The sequence below is a fragment of the Poecilia latipinna genome, unplaced genomic scaffold (assembly GCF_001443285.1).
Source record: "Poecilia latipinna isolate Pla-1442-1.1 unplaced genomic scaffold, P_latipinna-1.0 Scaffold390, whole genome shotgun sequence".
NCBI classification, from domain to species: domain Eukaryota; kingdom Metazoa; phylum Chordata; class Actinopteri; order Cyprinodontiformes; family Poeciliidae; genus Poecilia; species Poecilia latipinna.
Window position 1 is genome coordinate 292,747 of NW_015113006.1, and position 22,297 is coordinate 315,043.

Genomic DNA, 22,297 nt, shown 5'->3' on the forward strand with positions numbered 1-22,297 from the left:
TGTGGTTCACTCTTCAGCCTGTGCTGACTTATCGCTGCTCGCCTTGATGGCTTATGACAGATTTGTGGCTATATGTCATCCGCTGGTGTACCACTCTATGATGAATACAAAAAGAGTCGTTGTTTATGTATTTCTTGCTTGGATTACTCCATGTTACCTAAATTTTCTTGGGACAGGCACAGCAATAACATCAAGGTTCTGTGGCTCCCACATACCAAAGATCTACTGCATCAACTTGTTGATTTCTAAGCTGGCTTGTTCTCCCTCAATAGCTCAGGTTGTTGTTCCTGCTATTAATTACACGTTTTATTTTGGCCATGCAGTTTTCATTGTTTGGACTTATTTTTATCTTGTCAAATCCTGCAAAACGTCTGAAGAGAATAGAAAAAAATTTATGCAAACATGTTTGCCACATTTGCTCACTCTTATTATTTTCATTGTATCTGTGCTGTTTGATTTGCTGTACGTGCGATTTGGATCGAAGGAGTTGTCGGAAAACATGCAGAATTTTATGGCGATAGAGTTTCTTGTTATTCCACCAGTGATAAATCCCCTGATCTATGGATTAAGATTGACACCGTTAAGGAAAAGAGTCTCGCATTTTATATGCTGCCGAAGTTCTCTGAGTAGATTAAAGGCATAAACGACTTGAGCAAATATGTGGTGTATCATTTCCTGAATTGCATTGCTGGTTTTAAGAAAGACTTTGTATGAAAACTAAACAAACATCTAGTTCATAAAAGTAATTTGCTATATGCTGCTATATTATAGTTATCTAAAGCACATGTAGAATTTGCAAAATGACATTCTGCATTTCTTCTTTACAATCAGTCTGTTGTAAACCTTAAAAATCTTGCACGTTTTGCCTAGTAGATACTGTGGTTTGTTTTATGCCTAAATTATGTCTGTTTTCTTCTCCTGAATATTTATTAAAATGTTTTTAAAATCATTGGATGCCTGTATGTTTTGAGAGAAATGAGAAGAACATAAAATAATTACTGAAGAGCAGAAAGGTGTTTTTTTGGCTCCATCCAAAAAACATATTAGGAAAATAATTAGCACATTTTTAGAAAAGTATACTTAGTTTGGTTTTAGATCATGTTACAGCAATATTTCTACCTTAAAATATTCACATTTAAGCATATAACACAATATCTTGTCCTTATAAGAAGATAGATATAAGCCTAAATTAATAGAAAGAAAACAATTTATGTTGTGTAAATTATTTATCAACACCAAAGTCAAATAACATTTGCTGATAAGTTTCTAATTATAATGTTTTTTTACAAATTGTATCAATCTATCTATCAATGTTATTTATAAAGCACCAGTCACTAAAAGCATCTCAAAGTGGTTTACAGAATTATAAACAATAAATCCATCAGATAAAATCGAACAAAATATAGAATATACTAATATCTGAAAATTATTTTTGTGTGAATAATTTCTGAAGCTATACCAAAGATCTGGCTTCAGCATGTTTTCCTTTTCACTTTGCCAACTGGTCAAACACTGAAAGGTGATTTAATTTAACCGCCTGTGTGATCAGAAAACCAGAAGAAAACTTTAGTAAGATGATTCCTCTGGTAGCTTCAGACTGTCTGCTGCAGTCAGACATGATGAAGGCTTTCCCAAAAGGGCAAACTAAGGTTTAACTTAACAATTAAAACAAATAAAATGATTAATTCAATTGAATATTCAGAGACTTCTACAGATTCAGTTTAAAAGAATCCATGTCGCATGTGAGACTTCATTGCATAGAAACACATTCAGGTATTACAATGATGTTATTGACAATCATCATTTGGATCACTAGAGTATTTTACCAACTATAGTAAACAAACTCCATACAGAGAGCAAAAGAGACAAATAAAAAATGTGAATGCCACAATACTTCACAATAATCCATTTTCCTGTATAGTTCGCAGGAGTTGTAACTGTAAAGTCAAAGGGATTACAAAACCATCAACCCAAAAAATTCATTTTATCTGCAGCAGTCTGCTGAATTGGTGCATCACACCCATTTTCCTCTTTGAGAGCCAAAGTCAATTTGCTTATTGGAAAAACACAAGTCATGTACACACCATAAATCCTCCTGTTCATAAGAACAGTTCAAGTCAAAGGTCTTGTCTGCGCAGAGAAAGACAAATCATCTGAGCCAGTTTTAGGGCATGTTATGCATCTGATACAAGTGTAGCTTGTAAAACAAAAATGTTTTTGTCACAGTAGCTGCCATATTTAATCTTGAAGTTTGAAAAGTTTGCAGAAGTAAAATGGCGTCCATTGCCATTCCTTATCCTACATTACTGACACATTATCAGTCAAGATTGATACAGACAACCATTAAGTGAGTCATGAGTGAGAGAAGATCCTGATTGGATGTTCAGATGGTTTGTGAAATGAGTCTAGTCTCAAAAAAGTATATAAGCAGTAGATGAGAGAGATGGAAAGACTCTGAAATGATGCTGCTAAATATCATCATCATGTCTGTTTGACAGAGCAGTTCTGCTGTGATGGATAATGTTTCAGTGATCTCCATGTTTACTCTTTCAGGGTTCAGTGGCACATTCAGCCACAGAGTCACTCTCTTTCTGCTCACCTTGCTGTGTTACTGTGTGATTTGGTTGGTGAATCTGACAATCGTGACAATTATCATGGATAAAAACCTCCATGAACCAATGTACATCTTCCTCTGTAATCTGTGCATCAATGGACTTTATGGGACTGCAGGATTTTATCCTAAATTCCTCCATGACCTCCTGTCCACCAGACATTTAATTTCTGTTCCTGGATGTTTCCTGCAGGGATATATGGTTCACTCTTCAGTCTGTGCTGACTTATCGCTGCTCGCTCTGATGGCTTATGACAGATATGTGGCTATATGTCGTCCGCTAGTGTACCACTCTGTGATGAATACAAAAAGAGTCGTTGCTTATGTATTTTTTGCTTGGATTACTCCATTTTTCCTCATGTTTATCAGCACAGGGACAACAGTAACATCAAGGTTCTGTGGCTCCCACATACCAAAGATCTACTGCATCAACTTGCTGATTTCTAAGCTGGCTTGTTCTCCCTCAATAGCTCAGGTTGTTTTTCCTGCTTTTAATTACACATTTTATTTTGGCCATACAGTTTTCATTGTTTGGACTTATTTTTTTCTCATCAAATCCTGCAAAGCGTCTAAAGAGAACAGAAATAAATTCATGCAGACGTGTTTGCCACATTTGCTCACTCTGGTGATTTTTAGTGTATCTGTGTTGTTTGATTTGCTGTACGTTCGATTTGGATCGAAGGAGTTGTCAGAAAACATGCAGAATTTAATGGCGATAGAGTTTCTTGTTATTCCACCGATTATCAACCCTCTGATCTACGGGTTCAGGCTCACACAGTTACGAAAAAGAATTGCACACTTCTTATGCTGCACAGGTTCAGTGTGTAGATTAAAGGCATGAACAAGTCTAGCAAATCAACTCCTGCTATATTTGATATACTGGAAACTTAATTTGGTGTAATTTATCAAATTACACCAAATTAAAAAAACTTGGAGATGAAAACAATAACCAAATAAACCAGAATAAATAAACAAGCAAAGGAAACTATAAAAACATCTGTATTTGTAATGACTAACTGTGCAAACAACTTTCACTGTAAGGTTGCATAGATTTTGTAGTGTGTAAATATATTTACGCAAGAAATATGCAAATCCTCTCAAGACTATATGCCCTTGTTTTAACTAAGAGTTGTTTTTCCTCTGCTTGAGTATGAAGATGCGTGTTTTTGCAAACAGGACTCCTTTGCAACATTACAACAATGTTGATTAGTTTTGTAAAGTCATGCTCAATAAATTCGAATGAGGCTCATTTGTCAGATATGAAGCACATTTTGAAAATTGCAACTTTTAAGCAGGATATTAAATATACTTTTCATCAAGTCTATATTTCTGTGTTAAAATCTTTTTATTTTTTTATTAGTTGGATGTAATATTCTAATCTTAAATGTAATTTTTCAATACTGTAAGCAGAAAATTATAACTAGCAGAAATAAAGGCTTCAAGACATCAGACTAATGTTTCACTTAGTTAATCGAGTTACTAAAGTAAATTAATTTTTCAATAATATTCATATTTATTGAGTCTCACTGTTTCATGCTGTTTCACATGAATCCATTCTTTTACAAACCTGAACAGAAAACAACTTATTTTTAATTTACTTCCTCTTGTTTTCTACTGAGCTTTCCACAGCTGAACCCCAGATTAATGACATCATTTTTTATATATATATATATATATATATATATATATATATATATATATATATATATATATATATATATATATATATATATATATATATTTCCACAAATTCTGTTAATAGACATTTTGGCATTATTCCTCCTAACAGAACTGTAAGAATTAAACCTGTAAATAAGTCACGCTTTTAAATGATATCGCTTAATTAAACCTTTTCAATCTTGTAAATGAATCCTTGTGACGGTGACTCTTAAATCTGGACTTTATTGTCTTTTACACGCTTTGTAAGTTAATTGTATTAAGGTTTACTAACCATTTAGAAAAGACATTTTACTAAAGCAAATTTATTACTTTCATTTTTCTTATATATGTTAACGGTCTTTACACATTTGTATTTTATTTTCTTATTACGATAAATTGTAATGATTTTTCACGAGTCTGATTTTTTGGTGATTTTTAAGAGGTACAAATTAACATTTTTTGGCAGTGCAGGGATGGATTATTTAATATCCTTTGAATTGATCAATCTAAGCAACTCTAAGAAATAAAACCTATCAACAAAACTGAAAAAAAAAGCAGTTTCTTCCAGTCTGGAAGAAACTGGAAGAAAGCAGTTTCTCCCCTTTACACAAAATGGATCCCCTTTTCTGTAAAGGGGATCCATTACACAAAATTTATATTTTCACCCAGACATTTTTGGTAAAAAGGTTTTGGTGCCTGGAAAACGAGTTGTTTGAAAAACCTACCCACTGTTAAGTCACAATTGACATAACTGCACTGTTACCTAGCAACCCCAGTGGAGCTCCAGCACATTTGGTCAGCTGGCTTTACCATTTTATAATGGCTGCTTGAAAACACAAGTGCTTTGTTGTTGACTTGCTATTCAGAAACCACCTGCTGCATTCTTGTTGGTTGGGCAGGAGGCTCCACTTCTGCTTTTCAAAGATGTACGGTTGAATAATTGTACATCTGTTTGCAGCCATTTTCACATGCAAGTGTAAAGGTTGTGTTGGGGGCCAGAAGCAGCTTATTTGGATTTAAAGTGATGAGGCCCTAAAACAGCTCAAAATAGGCAGAACTGACCAGACTACAATCTCATCATCTCAGAATTATTTTGTAGAAAAAAGTGTAATGAACATGCTTAACCTATTTAAGGAAGTATAATAATTGTTCACCTTTAAGATGAAGTCATAAAAATAGAGTTATCAAGTTTATTTTGATTTAGATGATCAAAAGTCTCATAACTGACCAGTACTAACCAGAAATGTGTCATTTAAACAGAGAAATAGTTTGTTGCTAAGCCACTAAGGTTGGGGAATATTCAGTCGTTGTTTTTCTGGCTCTAATTGGTTTGTTAAGTTTGCAGAAACCAGAGGCTGGAGTCTGAGCGCCGCCATGTCAGTCAGAATGGTTATTAATACGAGATGCAACAGGAGGAGAGCCAGAGAGCAGCGCATGCTGAGCTCCATCATGTTGTAACGTCTTACAGGCTGGACTCTTTGCTCTCTGATTATGGATAATGTTTCTGTTGTAAGAACCTTCACTCTCACAGGGATAAATGAGACTATGGACTACAGAGCTGCAATATTCTCCCTCACTTTGGTGTATTACTGTGTGATTTTATTCCTAAATATCTCCCTCATTGTCATTATTGTTGTAGATGAAAACTTGCATGAGCCCATGTATGTCTTACTGTGCTGCGTTTGCATTAACGCGGTTTACGGCACCACCGGTTTCTACCCTAAGTTCTTGTTAGACCTGCTGTCGTTTGCTCAGGAGATTTCCTACGAGTGGTGCCTCTTCCAGGCCTTCGTCATGTACTCGTTCGCCTGCGGTGAACTGTCCATCCTGGCCGTCATGGCGTACGACAGGTACCTGGCCATCTGCCGGCCGCTGCACTACCACTCGTTGATGACGAAGAGGAGGCTCTCCCAGCTGGTGAGTTTCTCCTGGCTGACGCCGTTCTGCATCTTCTCCGTCAGTATTCTGCTCACTTCCAGGCTGGAGCTGTGCAGGCTGAAGATTAAGAGGCTGTTCTGCGTGAACTGGATCATCGTTCAGCTCGCCTGCCCCGACAGCGACACGCTCGCCAATAACGTTGTTTCGTACGCGACGATTTTCATCTACGTGTCTCACGGCTTTTTCATCGTTTGGACTTACATGCACCTCATCAGAGTGTGTGCAACCTCCAAGGATGACAGGGTGAAGTTCATGCAGACGTGCGTGCCTCATCTGGTCTCTTTGATCACTTTCCTGACGGTGATCGTGTTCGATCTGATGTACATGCGCTTCGGCTCGGCGGATATGCCCCAAAGCCTGCAGAACTTCATCGCCATAGAGTTCCTCCTCTTCCCCCCGATGATGAACCCGCTGATATACGGATTTAAGTTGACCAAAATACGAAACAGAATCCTGAGTTTGGTTTATCTTAGAGGCCAATAAGAACATCTTGATTTATTGATGGAATTTTGATCATTTCTTAAGCACCACAACATAGAAAATGATTCCTGGAACTGAGATAAGAACTGATGAATGCAGAAAGTAAACATAAGATAAATGAATCCTGATTTATTTATTGTTTTTCTTGTAAATTAGCTGTTTTAAATGCCAAATAAAATCAGCTCACATTACATTGTTTCTTTCTGTATCTATTCAGGGTTTCCAACACTGTAAATCATTTCAGCCACATTTAGTTGTGTCTACTCTCTTCTATTCTTTAAGTCAAATAAATTGAGCCAGTTTTAGATGTTGGACCTAAATATTTGAGTTTGTGAAAGATAAATTTACAGCAGTAAGTTGTGATGACTTTTTATTAATTTGATCAAACCTCCAAGAGTTGAATAAACTAAAGTTTTTAGGTTAGCATTGAAAAACACTGAAAGGAGAAAAAAGGAGTGGGAACCATTTCCCAGAATGCTTAGCGGCATGTTTCTGTGTCCTGAGATGGAAGTGCGTTACATTGATCTGACTCTTGTGTTTTATTAAGGCAAATGTTTATTTTAATGTCCTATTCTAAATGCTTTTGAGCTGAATTCATTGTGATGTTTAATAAAGTTCATTATCAGATCAGAAATTTTATTCATGCAACTTGAAACAAGAATTTAAATTATTTTTGTGGTTGAATATTTTAGTAACATGCTGTATTTGAGGTTTTATTTTATCTAGATTCATATTATCATCATATCACCTTTACATAAGACATTAATTTCAGTTTGTCTTTTAAGTAACAGCTGAAAGCAAAACAGACACTAACAACTGTAATTTGTATTTAAAAAGTTTAAAATTTGCATCTTTGCCCTGAATAAAAACTAAAAATATAGAAATATACTATTGATCACTTTGATATCGGGGATTAATAAAGTACATTCCGTCATCCATTTAACTAGGCTTAAGCTTCCTTTCTGACATCTCTTAGTGAATCTAAAGTTTTATCTTAATTATCAGGTTTGTGTATCATTTCAGAGGCAAATAGTCTGATGAACAATCAATTAATTTGATCTGGGATTTGATTGTTTTTTTCAGACACGTTTATTCAATCTTCACACCAAACTTTATTTGGACCTGCAGCAATTAATTTTTTACTCATTGCTATTTTAATCCATCCTACTTACGAAACCTACCCTAAAATTATTTATAAACAAATAATTTCACATTTGTTTGAAAACATAAACAAAACTGATTTAGATCAGTTGGATCTAAATCCAACTGATATTGGATTTATATCCAATATCAGTTAATTTCTCTTGGGATATTAATTATATTAACTTTTTATGAATTTTTGACATAGATAATCTTATATTGTGCATATAATTTATTCAATTGTAAATTATGTAGTAAATTCTGTGTTCCTCAAAATTTGCTTGTTATTATTTGTCAGTTTAAGCGAAACGTGTCAACAGACGTAAAAAGGTTCCTCAGATTTTATTAAGGTTAATTGTCTGGTTATGTTTAAATTATAAATAAAGAAAGCTTTAAAAGTTCCCAAATAAACTATAGATTTTAATATTAACTTTTATGAAGATGGATGGATGAATAAATAACATTTAGCCAATAATATGGGAGAATGGCCTCTGCGATGCTGCATTTATTTTTTGTGATGTTTCTTTAAAATTTTGTTCTTCTTTAGACATTTCTTCAGCTTAAGTTTAGTAAATACAAAATCAATAATGTTTGCATTGATTCTATCTGATGATTATTTACTTCATAAATATAAGGGGTTGCTCATTGAAGGCCTGCATAATATTAGTGATTCTTGCGATGGTGATAAATATTGAGCAGCGCACGTTTGACTCATTGGTTTGGTTTCTCCATCATCCTGAAACCATTTGGTTCATCTGTCGAGCTGCTCGTTGCCTTTTGCTTGTGTTTGTTTTCAGAAAATGAAAAGTTTCTCTTTGAAGTTGCATCCTTTCCATTGTTGCCTTCAGCACTTTCTTTGTATCTTCGTTTCCTTTCTTCCTTTGTTTGGTTGCCTCTGAGTTCTTTTGCTTTGTGATCAGTCATCATTTGTTCGAGTTCTTTATCTTTTCTCTTTCAACTTGTCTTCAAAGCTGCTGTCTCCTTTTGTTTTTTCATCCAGAATTTTCTTTTCCACTTCAGTCTTTTGCTTGGTAGCTTTTATTAGCTCATCTTTTGCAACACAGCTGGCTCTCGGGCTTCTTATCATCTCAACTTTCTCCTCAAGAACTGTTGTTTCCTTACTGTCCTCCAATAATCTACCGATCTCTTCTTCTACTGCCTTTTTTTCTCAGGTTTATTTAAAGATGATTCATTGAACAGGTTAGGATTGGTCCCTCTATATTTTTTTGGTCAATGGTCTATAAAATATGTTCATTACATTTTTTGCACAAAATTATTCTTAGATAATGAGATTTTAGTCTGGTTTGAGTTCCTTTCAGAATGAGCTGTTTTAGGGCGTCTTGTCACTTTAAATCTAAATAAGCTGCTGCAGGCCACGCCCCCAACACAATGTTTACACTCACATGTGAAAATGGCCGCTAACAGATGAACAATTATATAACTGTACATCTTTGAAAAGCAGAAGTGGAACCTCCTGCACAATCAACAAAGATGCAGGAAATGGTTTCTGGATGGTCAGTCAACAACAAAACACTTGTTTTTCCAGCAGCTATTATACAGTGGTAAATCCAGCTGACCAAACGTGCTGGAGCTCTGTTTGGATTGCCAAGTAATGGGCTGGGTTTTCTGGGTGTTGCTAGGTAACGGCATAGTGCCTGCTGATTTCTGATGTTATATTCCAGAAGTTTTAGAAACAGCTCATTTTCCAAGCACCAAAAAACATTAATTTATTACCAAAAATAATGGTTGGGCGGTTTTATTAAGCATTTGGCTGTTTTTAGAATGAGTTAAGGGCCAAATCGAAGAACCAAAAAGTGCAAAATGTGAATTTTGATTAAGTCCCTGCCACATGGAGATCATTCTCAGACTTTGCCTTCTCAAGCTTTTTTTAACCAGATTGGGGGTTTTTTAAAGATTTTTTTTGGCTCTAGTGTCCTTTATTTGATAGTTAATTGACAGGAAAGTGGGCAATGAGAGAAGGGGGAAGACATGCAGCAAAGGTCGCCAATGCAAGGAATCGAACCTGCGACAGCTGCGTTGGGCCTCCATATGTGGGTTGTGCTGAACCCCTGCGCCACCACAGCACACCCTTTGGTAGATTTTTAACCAGGCAAATCAGAAAACAGAAGGCGAAGTTGTAAATTATAACGCTGAGTTTCTGGACCCTTGGCTATTGAGAAACATCTGCTTCCCCAATCGCTAACATTTCACTTATTTAATGCGCCATACCTAAATAAAAATAGTTAAGTGCAATTGTGTAACTTAAATGAACAAGTATTGGGTTACCTTTTTCTTAAATTAAAAAAATATTAAAGAATTATTCAAAATATAATTTTAAAGATAATTAAGCAGACTTAAGTCAATTTGAGCATTTTGAACGAGTCAGTCTCCCCAGAGAGAGAATTGTGATTTTTTTTTCTGCCCCTCTAATAACTGCATCTCACTCGACACAATCAAACTCATGAAATAAGATAAAACAAATGAGGCCTACCTTATTTAAAGAGAAGCTCATTCCGACGACGACTTTTCTGGGATACAAAAAGGTTAATAACCTCATGCTTGATGACAGAAACGTGTTGTTCCTCCATACTGCGATGCGGTGGCCCTCATCCAACTGATAGGTGATAACTTTACACGGTTCCCAATCAGACTTGTGCCGGACTTATGTTTATTTGTTTATTTATTTTTGTAAGATAAATATTTTAGATAAATAATTCTCTGTTGGGTTGAAGCTGTGACTCCTCTAAACAGCAAACACCAAAAGCAGGAAAGAGATTTGTTAGCTAGTTGCTACACTTGCCATTAGCTAAACACCCACGTACACTTGCACGTTAGCCACGTTACTGTACGTCGATCCTCATTGGCTGAGTCCCCCAAACCGAGGGGGCGTGGCCAAACGTCTGTCATTCTTCTGAATGCAGGCGGCCAGAGAGAAACGGACGGCACTGAATAAATGAGAAGTTAGCCCTTTGGGAAGACCCAGGGGTTGGTTCTGTTGTAAATTTCACAAAATGTGATAAATTATTTTTAATTTGTGTTTATTAGGTATTTTAACATGTTTATTTTAAACTAGTGGGGGTTTATCTCTACTGGCTCACTTATACCAGCCATCCCTGTCAGTATGTAACGTTTATAAAAAATGTTTTTACATATTTATTAAAATTTTCACTATGTTGTTACAGTATGATATGACCTCTTCCACCTCCTGCCTGAGCAATTATTGCTATCTGAACAAATGCACTGCTCCTGTCAAAATCAACCAATCAGAGCCAGGGGGAGGGTCTTAGTGCTGTCCATCATGCAATACTAAATGTGCTAATGCTAGAAAAGAACTTATTACAGGAAAACATCTTATTTTCCGTCATTTGAGCTGTGCAAACATTTTAGATAGCAATCCTAACAGATATCCAAAGAATCCACAAGAAATCAAATTTTTCTGTTACACAAACCATGATGACTACAGTGGCAACAGCATCAAGAAACACACAGGCATCTTCCCCAGAAAGCCTCTTTATTCAGATTCAGAGTTAATGCCACAGCAGTTGCATCACCAGTCTGTAAAAGAATCCCTGAGTCAGAATGAACTCGATTCGCTGCCTGTGCAGTAAAGTACATCATGCAATAAAAAAGATTTAAAGGAGTGCAGTAAGAAATGATTAATGACTGCTCAGACTGAAAACCGCTGTGGGAGCAAAATTTAACCTCGATCTCTTCTGGTCACTGGAGGTATTCATCACTTTAAGCCTTCTACTGCTGCTCCCTAGTGGTAGATTTGGTTGTAGCCTGAAATAACGGTGCAGTCCAAGAAGCGCAATGTGGAAAACCAACCTCTTCTAAACAAAGCATCGTAATTATTTACATTATGTACATAAAACCCATTTATTTTAGGGAGGAGTACTAATAAAAGCAACTACGCACAGCTCTAGTTTCTAAAGGACATTCAGATTTGGCTTATTTACATATTAATGTGTCGCATATTAATTTAGTGAAGTTTGTGGATGCGTCATGAAAAACAAGGTGAATGAATGAGACTCTGAACATGGGTGGAGAAGCTGCGCTCCGGTCACCTGCATGGCTGCGTGTTCATGCAGAGAAACTCGGACAAAGCCAAAGAAATCCAGGGAGTAAGAGTTGCTTTGTGATTAAATCCTTTAATAATCTCAAGTGTTTAAATGGAAGAAAACATAAAAGCTGTAGAAAAATAACCAAAAAAAAAAAAACCCCAAAAAAACAGCTGATGCAAGAGGTGCAACTAACGGGGAGAATTGGAGATTTTTCCAGCGTGAAGTGCTTATAGCTGGGCTTTAATTTGTTAATTAGAAAATAAACAGAAAAATAAAAGCATTTTTGGACTTTTTAAATTTGATTATCTAGAGTGACAGAAATTGTTGGGAAAATTCTGATTATGATAAAGAGAGATGCAAGAACCTTTTTAGTGGCGTAAAAACCATGAATTAATCACAGGAAGCTGCAAATTTACCAGATAAAATTGTCTTAAATTTTCCAATTCCACATGAGTTAACTTCTAAATATTAAAAAATATAAATACTAATAACTAATTTATTAAGAGCCTCAATTAAATAAGTGGTCTATAAACTTTATTAGTTGTGACAATTTAGATAAAAACTAATGTTTCCAGTATTTCAAAGATTGGTGGAAAACATTAACTGAAATTTGAATTCATTTGTAAATTTTTTAAAAATGTTTTCAATATTTACCAACTGCATGTTTAAGAATATTTTTAATATAAATTCAAATTACATTTAATGTTTTTTTACATTGAATTACATTTTACAAATGATTGAAATAAATACATTCTAGATAAATATTCTAAATTTATCCATGTATTTATTCCTTTGAACAAAAGTCCAAATTAATTTAAATTACTACATGTATAAATGCTGATTTAGGATCCATTTATTCTTTAAATTGTGTGGTTCTTTTGATGCTAATTAAGGCTTGCATGAAATCTGTTTATAGACGACTACAGAAAGAAGAACTGGACGTTTCTCTGCTGAAAATAACGATGCTTTGCTTTCAAAATGTGGAAAACCTGCCTGCAATTTTATATTCAAGAAATCAAAATCTTCCTATAATGTATTCAACAGTGATTTTTATTCAAACACAACCAAAAAGTTTCCTAGAAATCATCTGAAATTATTTAAAGTGGATAACAAAAGATTTTTCTATAAAAAAACAACTCAGAGATTTAAAAAAGTGGGTTTGATGCAACAAAAAACCAACTTCCTATAAGTCATTTAATCAAATAAAGCAATTTATCTTCTCTTACAGATTGATTTTTTTATTCCTAAACAAAACAATTCCTTTTTTGTCCACTTTGAACATTTAAAGTGATTTTTTCCCCCCAAACAAAAATAAATCCCTTCAATTAACATCTTCCTATTAGTCCACGGTTTAAATGATTCAGTCATTTTGTTAATTAACTCCTCCTACTCCACCATGCATTATTGTAATGACAGGAATGAAGGGTGAAGATTTAAAACATAACAAAAGTGGCGTTATGCGTTTCAAAGGGAGGTAAATAAGCAATCCCTTGCCTGAGCAAGCTTGATTTAAGGCAAAGGTTAAAAATACTCCTACTGCAGTCTATGCTAACAGCTGTGTGGCTACATGAAGACAGTTGGTGACCTTTGACCCTTGAATCTGCTGCCATACATGTTCCACCGTGAGCTGCGAGGGTGGAAGGAGGTCGAAACGGCACGTTTAGGAGGTTGGAGGTCGTCCGCCTTACATGTCGGTGAGAAAACAAACTCCTAAGTGTGGAGCTGAAATCCGGTAGGAGAAATGGAGGAAAAACAGGAAGTTTGTGTTTTAAATGAGGGCAGGTTTCCTCGGTTTCACATTCAGAGCCCTTGCTGCAGCTCAGCAGACACCAGCCCGTCTGAGAGACTAAAGTCAGGATTATAACTTTATATTTAACTCAATTTTGAAAGAATTTCCAACTAAATTAACGATTCATTTCACTTTAAATAGATGACAATGAAGCAGCTGATTAGAGATGCACCGAAACATCCCTCTTCAGTGTGGAAGTGGCTGCTGAAGGAAGAAAACATAAGTCGTTTACAGAAATTTGACCTTTTCTTGGCAACATTTGTTTGGAAAAGTGTTGGAAACCTTTACCAAGTATGTTCGGTCTAGTTTCTGGTGCAAATATCTTACGACACATTGAAAAATACAAAAACTAGCTTATTATAAGTAACTTTTCAGCATGAAACAGCAGCTTGTAAATGTTTAATAGCAAAAATAAATATATTAATTTAAACAAAAAAGTACTAGTTTCACTGGCAGATTTTATTTTACCTGTAACATGGGAGAAATGTAAGTTATAAGGTAAAACATCTGCCAGTGGAACCAGTACTCTCTTGTTTTTAATCAATTGTTAAGGAATTATTTATTTAAAACAAGCAATTGTATTTTGCTGAAAAGTTACTTTTAAAGTTAGTTAGACTTGAAATATAAAAACAGATATTTGCACTATAAACTGGACCAAAAATACTTGGTAAGATTTTGTGTTTTTGCAGTGCACAATAAGGTGACTGAGCAATTACTAGCATAAAATGCTTAAATATTAGAAAACAGTTTCTTTTGACAGCAATTATCCTCTTATTATGCTTCAAAAACACACTTTTAATACGTTAATGTTCTTAAATCAAGAGGCTGGATGTTGGGTTATGACTGGTGCATCTCTAATTGTCTTTTCACTGAATTATTTCCCATTTTTTTGCAATCAGTTCAATAATTTTAGCCATTTTGTGGTTTACTTGTAGAAATTGGAGCACTGTGTGAAGCAGGCTCTGAACTGATTAAGGAAAGCCAGGCTGGGCCGAAAGGCACCGATTTCCATCAGAACAAGGGGAACGATGGATCCTGGTGTTGGGAAGAAGCAGTGCAGAACAGAAATGAATCGATGTGGATCAGGACGTGCTGCGTGAGCTTCAAAGGAATCAACAGCTGACAGGAAGTGGGCGTGGCTTTTAGAAAATGACCTTATGATTCTTGTTTAACGGACTTAATTGGGAGTTTGGTGGGTTTACAGTACTGGATCTCCCCCCTCCTCGTAATCAGTGATAAACCAGAGAGCTTCTCATCTTCTTCTCTTCCTCCGTTGAAGGCAGGATTCTCTTCTCTGTTTTTGACTCTGGTGTTGGTTTTGTTTTCACAGGTGAGCCTCCTCCCCGGCCTGCCGATGGCAGGAGGACGATGGAGTTGGGCGGGGAGCGAGACGCCGCAGTGGGGGGGTCACACAGTTTACTTTTGCTTCTTGGCCTCCTGGTTTCCGTAACTGGAGCCTGTTTTCTTCACCTCTGTGACGCCGATGAGACGGCGAATAGCTACTGAGGCTGGAAGAGGACAAAAACAGAAACAAAGACAAAAGAGGGTAAAAGAGGACATCAACATGAACACAGTTGGATTATATTTTCCAAGCAGCGCCCGTTGAACCTACCGATGATGAGGAAGGCGATGAAACCGATGATGAGGAGCGGGGAGCCGCTGACGACCACACCACATGCAAACTTGATGAGGGGCGACAACAGGATGGTGGCCCAGAACAGGAAGTTGATCAGCGTCCACGGGCGGCGCGGGGGGATGATTGTGGGTCCGGGGAACTTCCCTTCCTTGTTGTACTGCTCCTGTAAGGCGTCCTGACACACAAAGCAACAGAAGCAATGCATTCAACACACAAAAAGACACACAACCACTGAAACATGCATGAAGGAGGTAAAGATCCAGTCAGGTTCCATCTTACTTTCTCCTGGTACAGCTTGTGCAGCCAGTTGGCACACTCCTGTTCATCGTCCGGAATATCCTCCACAGAAAACCGCCTGGATGGGAGAACGTCAGCGGTTAGAGGGATTAAAGTCAGAAATCCACCAAAAACAAGTCGTCACATCAGGTTTATCAGAGCTGATTTCCTTAACTTTGGGAGATTGGTCGATACTTTAATGTTATTGATTGGTCTTATCTACCTCATCAAAGGTCTAAAAATCAGCCACTGTCCTTTTCTGCTCTCACATGAGAAACATTTTACTGACAAGCCGTTCCACCAGGTCATGTCTGCAGTTAGTCCTTCCAGACCAAACGGAGCAGCAATGATACAGCCAAATTTGCAGAACCGTAACTCTGCGACACTTTGCGCTATCTGAAAAACTCCAGTGGTTTCTGAAAGCGGAGGCCCAGAACAGGAAACGCTGTGCTTTCCAGCCAATATCAGATTATTACGGTAATTTCACTCCCGCCTCTTCAGGGAGTGAAATTAACCTGAGGGGCGCTCTGTTAATAGACGGTAAATACAGAAATAACTTGCTAGATATTGAAACTTCCAGTTGTTATGGATGAATGGGCAAATATATTTACTCACAGGGCATTTAAAGAACTGCGTACAATTAAAATAAGCATAAATATCCAGGCAGAGATTTTAAACTTAAGTCATAAAGGTCACAAATTATATTTAGTGACATTTCAGACAAAAAAAAAAAAAAAAAAAAAAATTGGTATTGGTCAAAATCAGAATTGGTCAGAAAACTGCAATCGGTTCACCAGTATTGGTTACCAGCAGCTGTAGTTCCAGGTGGAAGTAAATCTCTAACAGAAAGTTTTTGTTTGAAGTGACAACATTTAAAAATAATAATAATGATAATAGGATAAAATGCCTCCATCTTCAACTTTGTGGACCTTTTTCCTTCGGCAAAAGATTTCCAGCTCCAGGCTCAACACATTTTATGTTTTCTACCAACTCCTGATTAGTTAAACAAAGAAACTGAAATCTGGTTCTGGCTTTTCCTTAATGTCTTTTGGGAATGTTTAAAGTTGACATACTTATTATTTATCAGTTATTTTTTGGAACATGCCAATATTTTGAGGAAAAAAAAAAAATATATATATATATATATATATATATATACACACACACACACACACACCAGTTTTAGTTATTTTTGCCATCTATTCCTTTTGTTCTTACTGAATTTCATTATAGTTGCATATTAAGAGGAAAATAATGTATTGAATATTACTGTCACTTTAATTTTTAAGTCATTTTCTCCTCACCTTTAATCACTGAGATTTATTTAAAATTAATAATGTTTGGAAGAAGCACAATTTTTCCCAGATCTTGAAAATGATCAGAATAAATTTAATAGTTTAAGACTTTTGAGAAACATGTGGTGTGCAGTGTTTGCTTTCAGCCACCAGAGGGCGCTCTGCTAATTCATTTAAATCCCAGAAGCTACCCGACTCTTTCCCGACAAGGAAATCCTCATACATCAGACATATTTATGCATTTCTGTCTAACTTAGGTTAAGCAATCAGTAATGATGTTGTCATTATGAATGGATTTCATCCGTCTGGAGCCATTATTATGAACCCATTAAGACGCTGGAGTCCAGCCAGCTGATAAAGGACATAACTGAATCATTTCCTCATGTTTTATTAAGATACAGAGCATAAAATGAACTCACTTAACACGCAGGTCAGCTTTGTATTTTTTGCCATTGACGATGTCCAGCAGAGTGGGAATCTGGTTGTCCTTGAAGTTCAGAGTCACATCATATACAGCAGTGACTGAAACAGAGGAAAACGGAGTGAGAAACAAAAACCTGTGGGTTTCATCAGTTTGTGATGTTTACTGATGCACTGCACCTGTTCCTTTCAGACACTGCATCGTGGTGGTGAATCCTTTGGTTCGGGGCAGAAGGTGATACTTGAGCTTGGGGAGGCCTTTACTCTCCGCCACCTGCATGCTGATTTGGTGTTTCTTCTCCGTGAAGCGGGTTCCTTCACAGTACAGCAGAAACTGTGGAGGCAGAAGCTGAACTTATACACAAAAAAACATCAAAGTGAAGGGTTTCTGTGTCCTCTTTTCTCTTGTCCCATTTAATCTGCTTGGTTGAATTACAGATCAAATGCACCTCAGTGAAACATGAGGCTAAAACAATGTCGCCACCCAACCTCACAGGACCACTAAAGCTGACAGATGGAGGGCAAACCAACTCAACTCTGTCCGACTTATCAGGGGAATAACGTCTGATCTGGTCCAAATAAAACTGATGCTTTTAAACATGCTGAAAAAGAGACGGATGCTGAAAACAAGGACACAGGAACAGGGTTTCTGCAGGTTAAATTTAAGACTTGAATGTAAAATGTATATTTCTTTTATATTTCAGATACCCAAGAAGATGCATTTGACAAAAGAGCCAAGAATTTAAATTATACTGATGGCTGGATCGGGAAGCAGTCGCAGAGTTGCACAAAACTTTAACAGAAAACATGGAAAGAGCATCAAAACGACACTGTGGCAAAACTTATTTGCAAGTTTCAGAAAGCTGGAAATGTTGCAGATCAACCATGAAGTGGTCCAAGACGTGCAGCGATTACAGAGTCCCATAAAAATAAAAACAGTTGTCCAAAATAAAATGTTTATTTTTTCTATGTATGGAAAGTTATGGCACCCCCTGTACATCTAAAATGAATAATAAACCGTCCCAGTTCCACATACAGCACTCACCCACATATATTCAGGATAGTCTTTGAGCCTGTCCAGGCCTGCAAAAACCGTTTCTTTGTCCTCCTCCCACTTTCTTTTGCAGAAAACGATTTCTAGAAAGTACCAGGTCCAGCCGATCAGAGGGACCTTCAGTAGCTCGTGTTTGGCCAGCACTTTTGAACTCTAGAGGCAGGAAAGAAACTTTTACAGTTAGAACGATGTCAAAATAACCACCTGAGCTTCCTGCCAATGTGTGTAGACACAGTCTGGAGCTCAACTGACCCCTAAGACCCCGTATCTTTCACACATGGTCCAGCCACACAGGAAGTCGATTTCAAAGTTGTGGTTGAGGATGACGATGACGTGCTCCTTGCCGATCTTGTCCACCGTAGCCTGGTCGGTGTATAGGGTGCATTCTGTGCCCGACCACCACTCCAGCATCATCACCAGCTCTAAAAATAAACAAAAACAATGACAGAATTAAACAAACATCAGGATAAAATGTAAAAAATGCTGAATCTGTTCCAGTGTTTAAGGTCGCTGTTCCAAAACAGTCACACAGTCTGTTTTGGAAGTAGGTGAAAGTTCAGCATCCAGCCTGGTGTCTGCTCTGTCACACGTGCAGTAAATAAAGAAACTCTGCTGCTCTCTTTATAGACGCAGAGCCTCACACTCTTTTTCACATTTTATCACATTAGTGTATTTTATTCATCCAACATAAGATGGGGTGTAATTGTGAAGTAAAATGAGTTGAGCAGAAACATAAAATAGAAGGGGTGTAACCCGTTTCTTCACTTCCGATGCGATACCCAGCTGTTGAATGAAGGCCTCAGAGGTTTGTTGGAGAACAACAAATATCATAAAAACGAAGAAACACAGCAGACATGTCTGGGGGTAAAGTAAGAGAGAAGCTGGAACTTTGCTTGGGTTGCTAGGAGACGGCTGGGCTGGCAGTGGTTGCTAGGTAACGGCTCAACGTGACAACATTCAGGAAATTTTATAAAACGGCTCATTTTCCAGACACCACACGGTAAAAACACTAAATCTTACCAACTAATTTTGATGTATTTTCTAGTGCAAATATCTTAGTACACTTTAAATAAGACAAACTAACTTAAAAGTAACTTTTTTAGAAAGATATAGGCTTATTATAAGCAAATAATTCCTTAATATTGATGACATATTGGCAAATAAATTAACTTGTAAAATGGAAAATATTTCTTGTTATAAGTGAAATAGTCTGCCAGTGGAACGAGTACTTTTTCATCAATACTAAAGAATTATTTACTTAAACCAAACCTCTGTATCCTGCTAAAATGTCACTTGTAAGATAGTGCACTTGAAATAAGACAAAAGAAAGATATTTGTGCTAGAAACTAGACAATAATATCAAGATTTTGTGATTTTGCAGTGCCAAAAACCAGCTGGATGTTTTTTAAAGAGCTTGGGCTGCTATTAGAAGTAGTTTACACTCAAACGGATGCACCAAAATGTGCAAAATGTGGATTTTGCCTAATGCTTCCACAAGGCTATGTCCGGCATCACAGTACAAATGTTACGTGGCACACAGCGGAAGTTTGAGGTACTCACGACTCCACAGAGAGTAGGAAAGCCTGCAGTTGATTCTGCGGTAGAGCTGCCTGTTGATGGGCCAGAGGATGCAGGTGCAGAGCTGAATGAAGTTTATGATGAGGCCGCTCACCACAAACACAAAGCCCATCAGCAGCTGCAGGATGAACAGGCTCTTCAGGTAGGCCAGGAGAGCCATGGCTGAGCGGCCTGGAGGGGCTGAGCGGGCTCCTCTCTACACACCACCACCGACCTGGAGACAGCACAGAACCAAACTCTCATACACCACCACCGACCTGGACACCACAGCACAGAACCAAACTGTACGTTTTACAGCCTCACTGGTGTTTACACCTATATTAATAATCAGTTATTCAGGTTCTTTTATCTTTAATGCAAAATGTATACATTTTTTGTAAGGTTTTGGCTTAACTACTGCTCTGAGTGTGTTGTTCTTTCAGCAAATTGCCTTTTTTGTCTGTATTCCAGTTAACGATTAATCGATTACTAAACTAGTTGATGGTTAATCAAGTAAACTGATTAATCACGATTAAGCCAATTAATCATTTCATCCTCAGTTTAAACTTTGATAAAATAGTGTCAACTTAAAGATGTTGCTTTGATTAACTTCAGGCAAATGTAACAATTTTCAGAAAGACGATGTTCTTACCACGGTGGAGTTCCCTTACAAGCCGCGTTTGCACGGCCCGTCAGCCAAAACCACGGACCTGTGAACAGACAGCAGATCAGAGAATGAAGGGACACATTAAGGCAACAGTGATATTTATGACAACTTATTTAAAACAACAAAAGCATAAAATAGTTTCTCTTTTCCAGCACGGGCTACAAGACAAAAGGACTTGAAGAGTGAGTAGCAAGTAGGTTTGTTTCATCATTATAAACCTTATTAAAGACACAAATGGGTTCATATGAAAAAAAAAGTATTAAATATACAGACAAATATAAAAAGATAGTAGAAGTCTGTGTACTTGGATCCCCATTTGTGTTTCCCGTAACAATGTAGCCATTATTACAACAACAGTTACACACTTGCAAGATTTTTCCTCCTTTTCTACTTTGTTTCAATAAAATATTGTATGCAGGTTAAATGAAAGGACTTCCAATAAAATTACAGCTCCTGATGACGTTTAAACTGACAATTTTGTTCCATAGTTCAAAACGTTTAGAAAGAACTGCACCAAGATGCTGTTGCTTTAAAGCCACAGTTAGCTTGCTACAAGCTGTTTCACACAAGAGCTAATACATAACGGGACGCACTTATCAGTTGTTTAAAAGTTTTTATTAATATTGTGAAAACATGATAGTTTTACTGGGGATTATGCTATGAGAATTGCATAATATAGCATTGGGACTTGCAGGAATAAAATAAAAGCAGAGGTTATTTATTTTTGTATTTAAGCTGTTTGGGTTCTGAGGTGAAGAAATTTGAGCTTCTCCAATTCTTATCTGGAGGAAAATTTGGTTTTATGCAAAATTTTAAAATTTTCTGATCATTATAGCACCTCAAACCCAAAACATCCATATTTTAGAAACCAATTAATTGATGATATGGATTCTGGGTTATGGTGATGAAGAATAAGACATTACGGCAGAAATAAAGACTGATTTTATGAGCAAATAATGTCCAGCTGCAGTGTTAAGTGACTTGCACCATAAATATTCGATCAATTCAGTAAAAGAATATGATTTAAAAAGCTGAAACGTGTGTTTAGAAAAGCAGGCAACACACAATAACGGCAAGGGAAGATTTTTATTTATTCTTTTTTAGGAAGCAATGTAGGTCAAATGTACAATTACAGTGTGTGCACTGAGGCGACTACACAACACACAATCCTGAATGGACTGTTCCCACATCTGCAGCAAAGCCCATTAAAGTGTAGGTTAAGCCCGTTTTAATGCGGTTCCGACCAACATTTCTAATCTGTTATCTGTAGAAACCCACAGTTCCTCAGGGACGCTCCAATATTCTGTTATTCCACCGCAGCTTAAAATGGAAAGAAAATTAAATCCCAACACTATTTACAGGAGATCCTCTTCTCATATCCTACATAGATTACAAAAAAGGTTTCAAAGTGCTTAGAAACCCACTGCAGGCCTTTTTGGATGTAAATCAGTCACTGCCATGAGTTAAATTTAATACCAGCTACACCTGAGCCGCTCGCAATAAATCAGACATATTTAAAACAAATGCTGAATTTTTTGAGTGTTTAACAAGTCACACAATAAAGGCCTGTCCACATTGTGAGCAACAAGTCACAACTTCCTCAAATGCGTGAAAATCAACCAGCAACTGTTTGGTTGCAGTCTGAAGTGTTACGCAAATACTACAAGTTTTCAGCTCTCTTTTTTTAACTGGTGTCTATTCTTTAAATAAC

General features: G+C 36.8%; 4 protein-coding genes across 7 annotated transcripts in view; 3 read left to right on the forward strand and 1 right to left on the reverse strand.

The window, feature by feature from the left end:
* Nucleotides 1-4: 4 nt before the first annotated feature.
* On the forward strand, nucleotides 5-643 carry LOC106950286 (olfactory receptor 4S2-like; the record flags this gene model as incomplete). The annotated part of the gene is made up of 1 exon (XM_015037039.1): nucleotides 5-643. A coding segment is annotated over one exon (639 nt), but the record flags the coding sequence as incomplete, so codon positions are not given.
* Nucleotides 644-2,474: 1,831 nt separating this feature from the next.
* On the forward strand, nucleotides 2,475-3,452 carry LOC106950287 (olfactory receptor 5F1-like). Its single transcript, XM_015037040.1, has one exon. The coding sequence runs from the start codon at nucleotides 2,514-2,516 to the stop codon at nucleotides 3,450-3,452; it is 939 nt and encodes a 312-aa protein (XP_014892526.1). The 5' UTR covers nucleotides 2,475-2,513.
* A 2,290-nt stretch (nucleotides 3,453-5,742) lies between these two features.
* Nucleotides 5,743-6,716, forward strand: LOC106950299 (olfactory receptor 142-like). Its single transcript, XM_015037056.1, has one exon. The coding sequence runs from the start codon at nucleotides 5,762-5,764 to the stop codon at nucleotides 6,689-6,691; it is 930 nt and encodes a 309-aa protein (XP_014892542.1). The 5' UTR covers nucleotides 5,743-5,761; the 3' UTR covers nucleotides 6,692-6,716.
* A 7,849-nt stretch (nucleotides 6,717-14,565) lies between these two features.
* The window catches only part of agpat3 (1-acylglycerol-3-phosphate O-acyltransferase 3), a 22,623-nt gene continuing 14,891 nt past the window's right edge, over nucleotides 14,566-22,297 (reverse strand). For 2 of the 4 annotated variants that reach the window (XM_015037057.1, XM_015037060.1), the window contains exons 3-10: nucleotides 19,923-20,154; nucleotides 18,615-18,784; nucleotides 18,354-18,515; nucleotides 17,489-17,642; nucleotides 17,308-17,410; nucleotides 15,597-15,672; nucleotides 15,294-15,492; nucleotides 14,566-15,189 (exon numbers count right to left, since the gene is read on the reverse strand). In XM_015037057.1, coding sequence (XP_014892543.1) covers nucleotides 15,098-15,189; nucleotides 15,294-15,492; nucleotides 15,597-15,672; nucleotides 17,308-17,410; nucleotides 17,489-17,642; nucleotides 18,354-18,515; nucleotides 18,615-18,784; nucleotides 19,923-20,100 — 1,134 coding nt within the window. In that variant the 5' untranslated portion in view covers nucleotides 20,101-20,154 and the 3' untranslated portion in view covers nucleotides 14,566-15,097. Of the gene's footprint in view, nucleotides 15,190-15,293; nucleotides 15,493-15,596; nucleotides 15,673-17,307; nucleotides 17,411-17,488; nucleotides 17,643-18,353; nucleotides 18,516-18,614; nucleotides 18,785-19,922; nucleotides 20,155-20,571; nucleotides 20,679-22,297 lie in introns of those variants that run through there. The other 2 variants (XM_015037059.1, XM_015037061.1) reach the window with 2 other exon arrangements.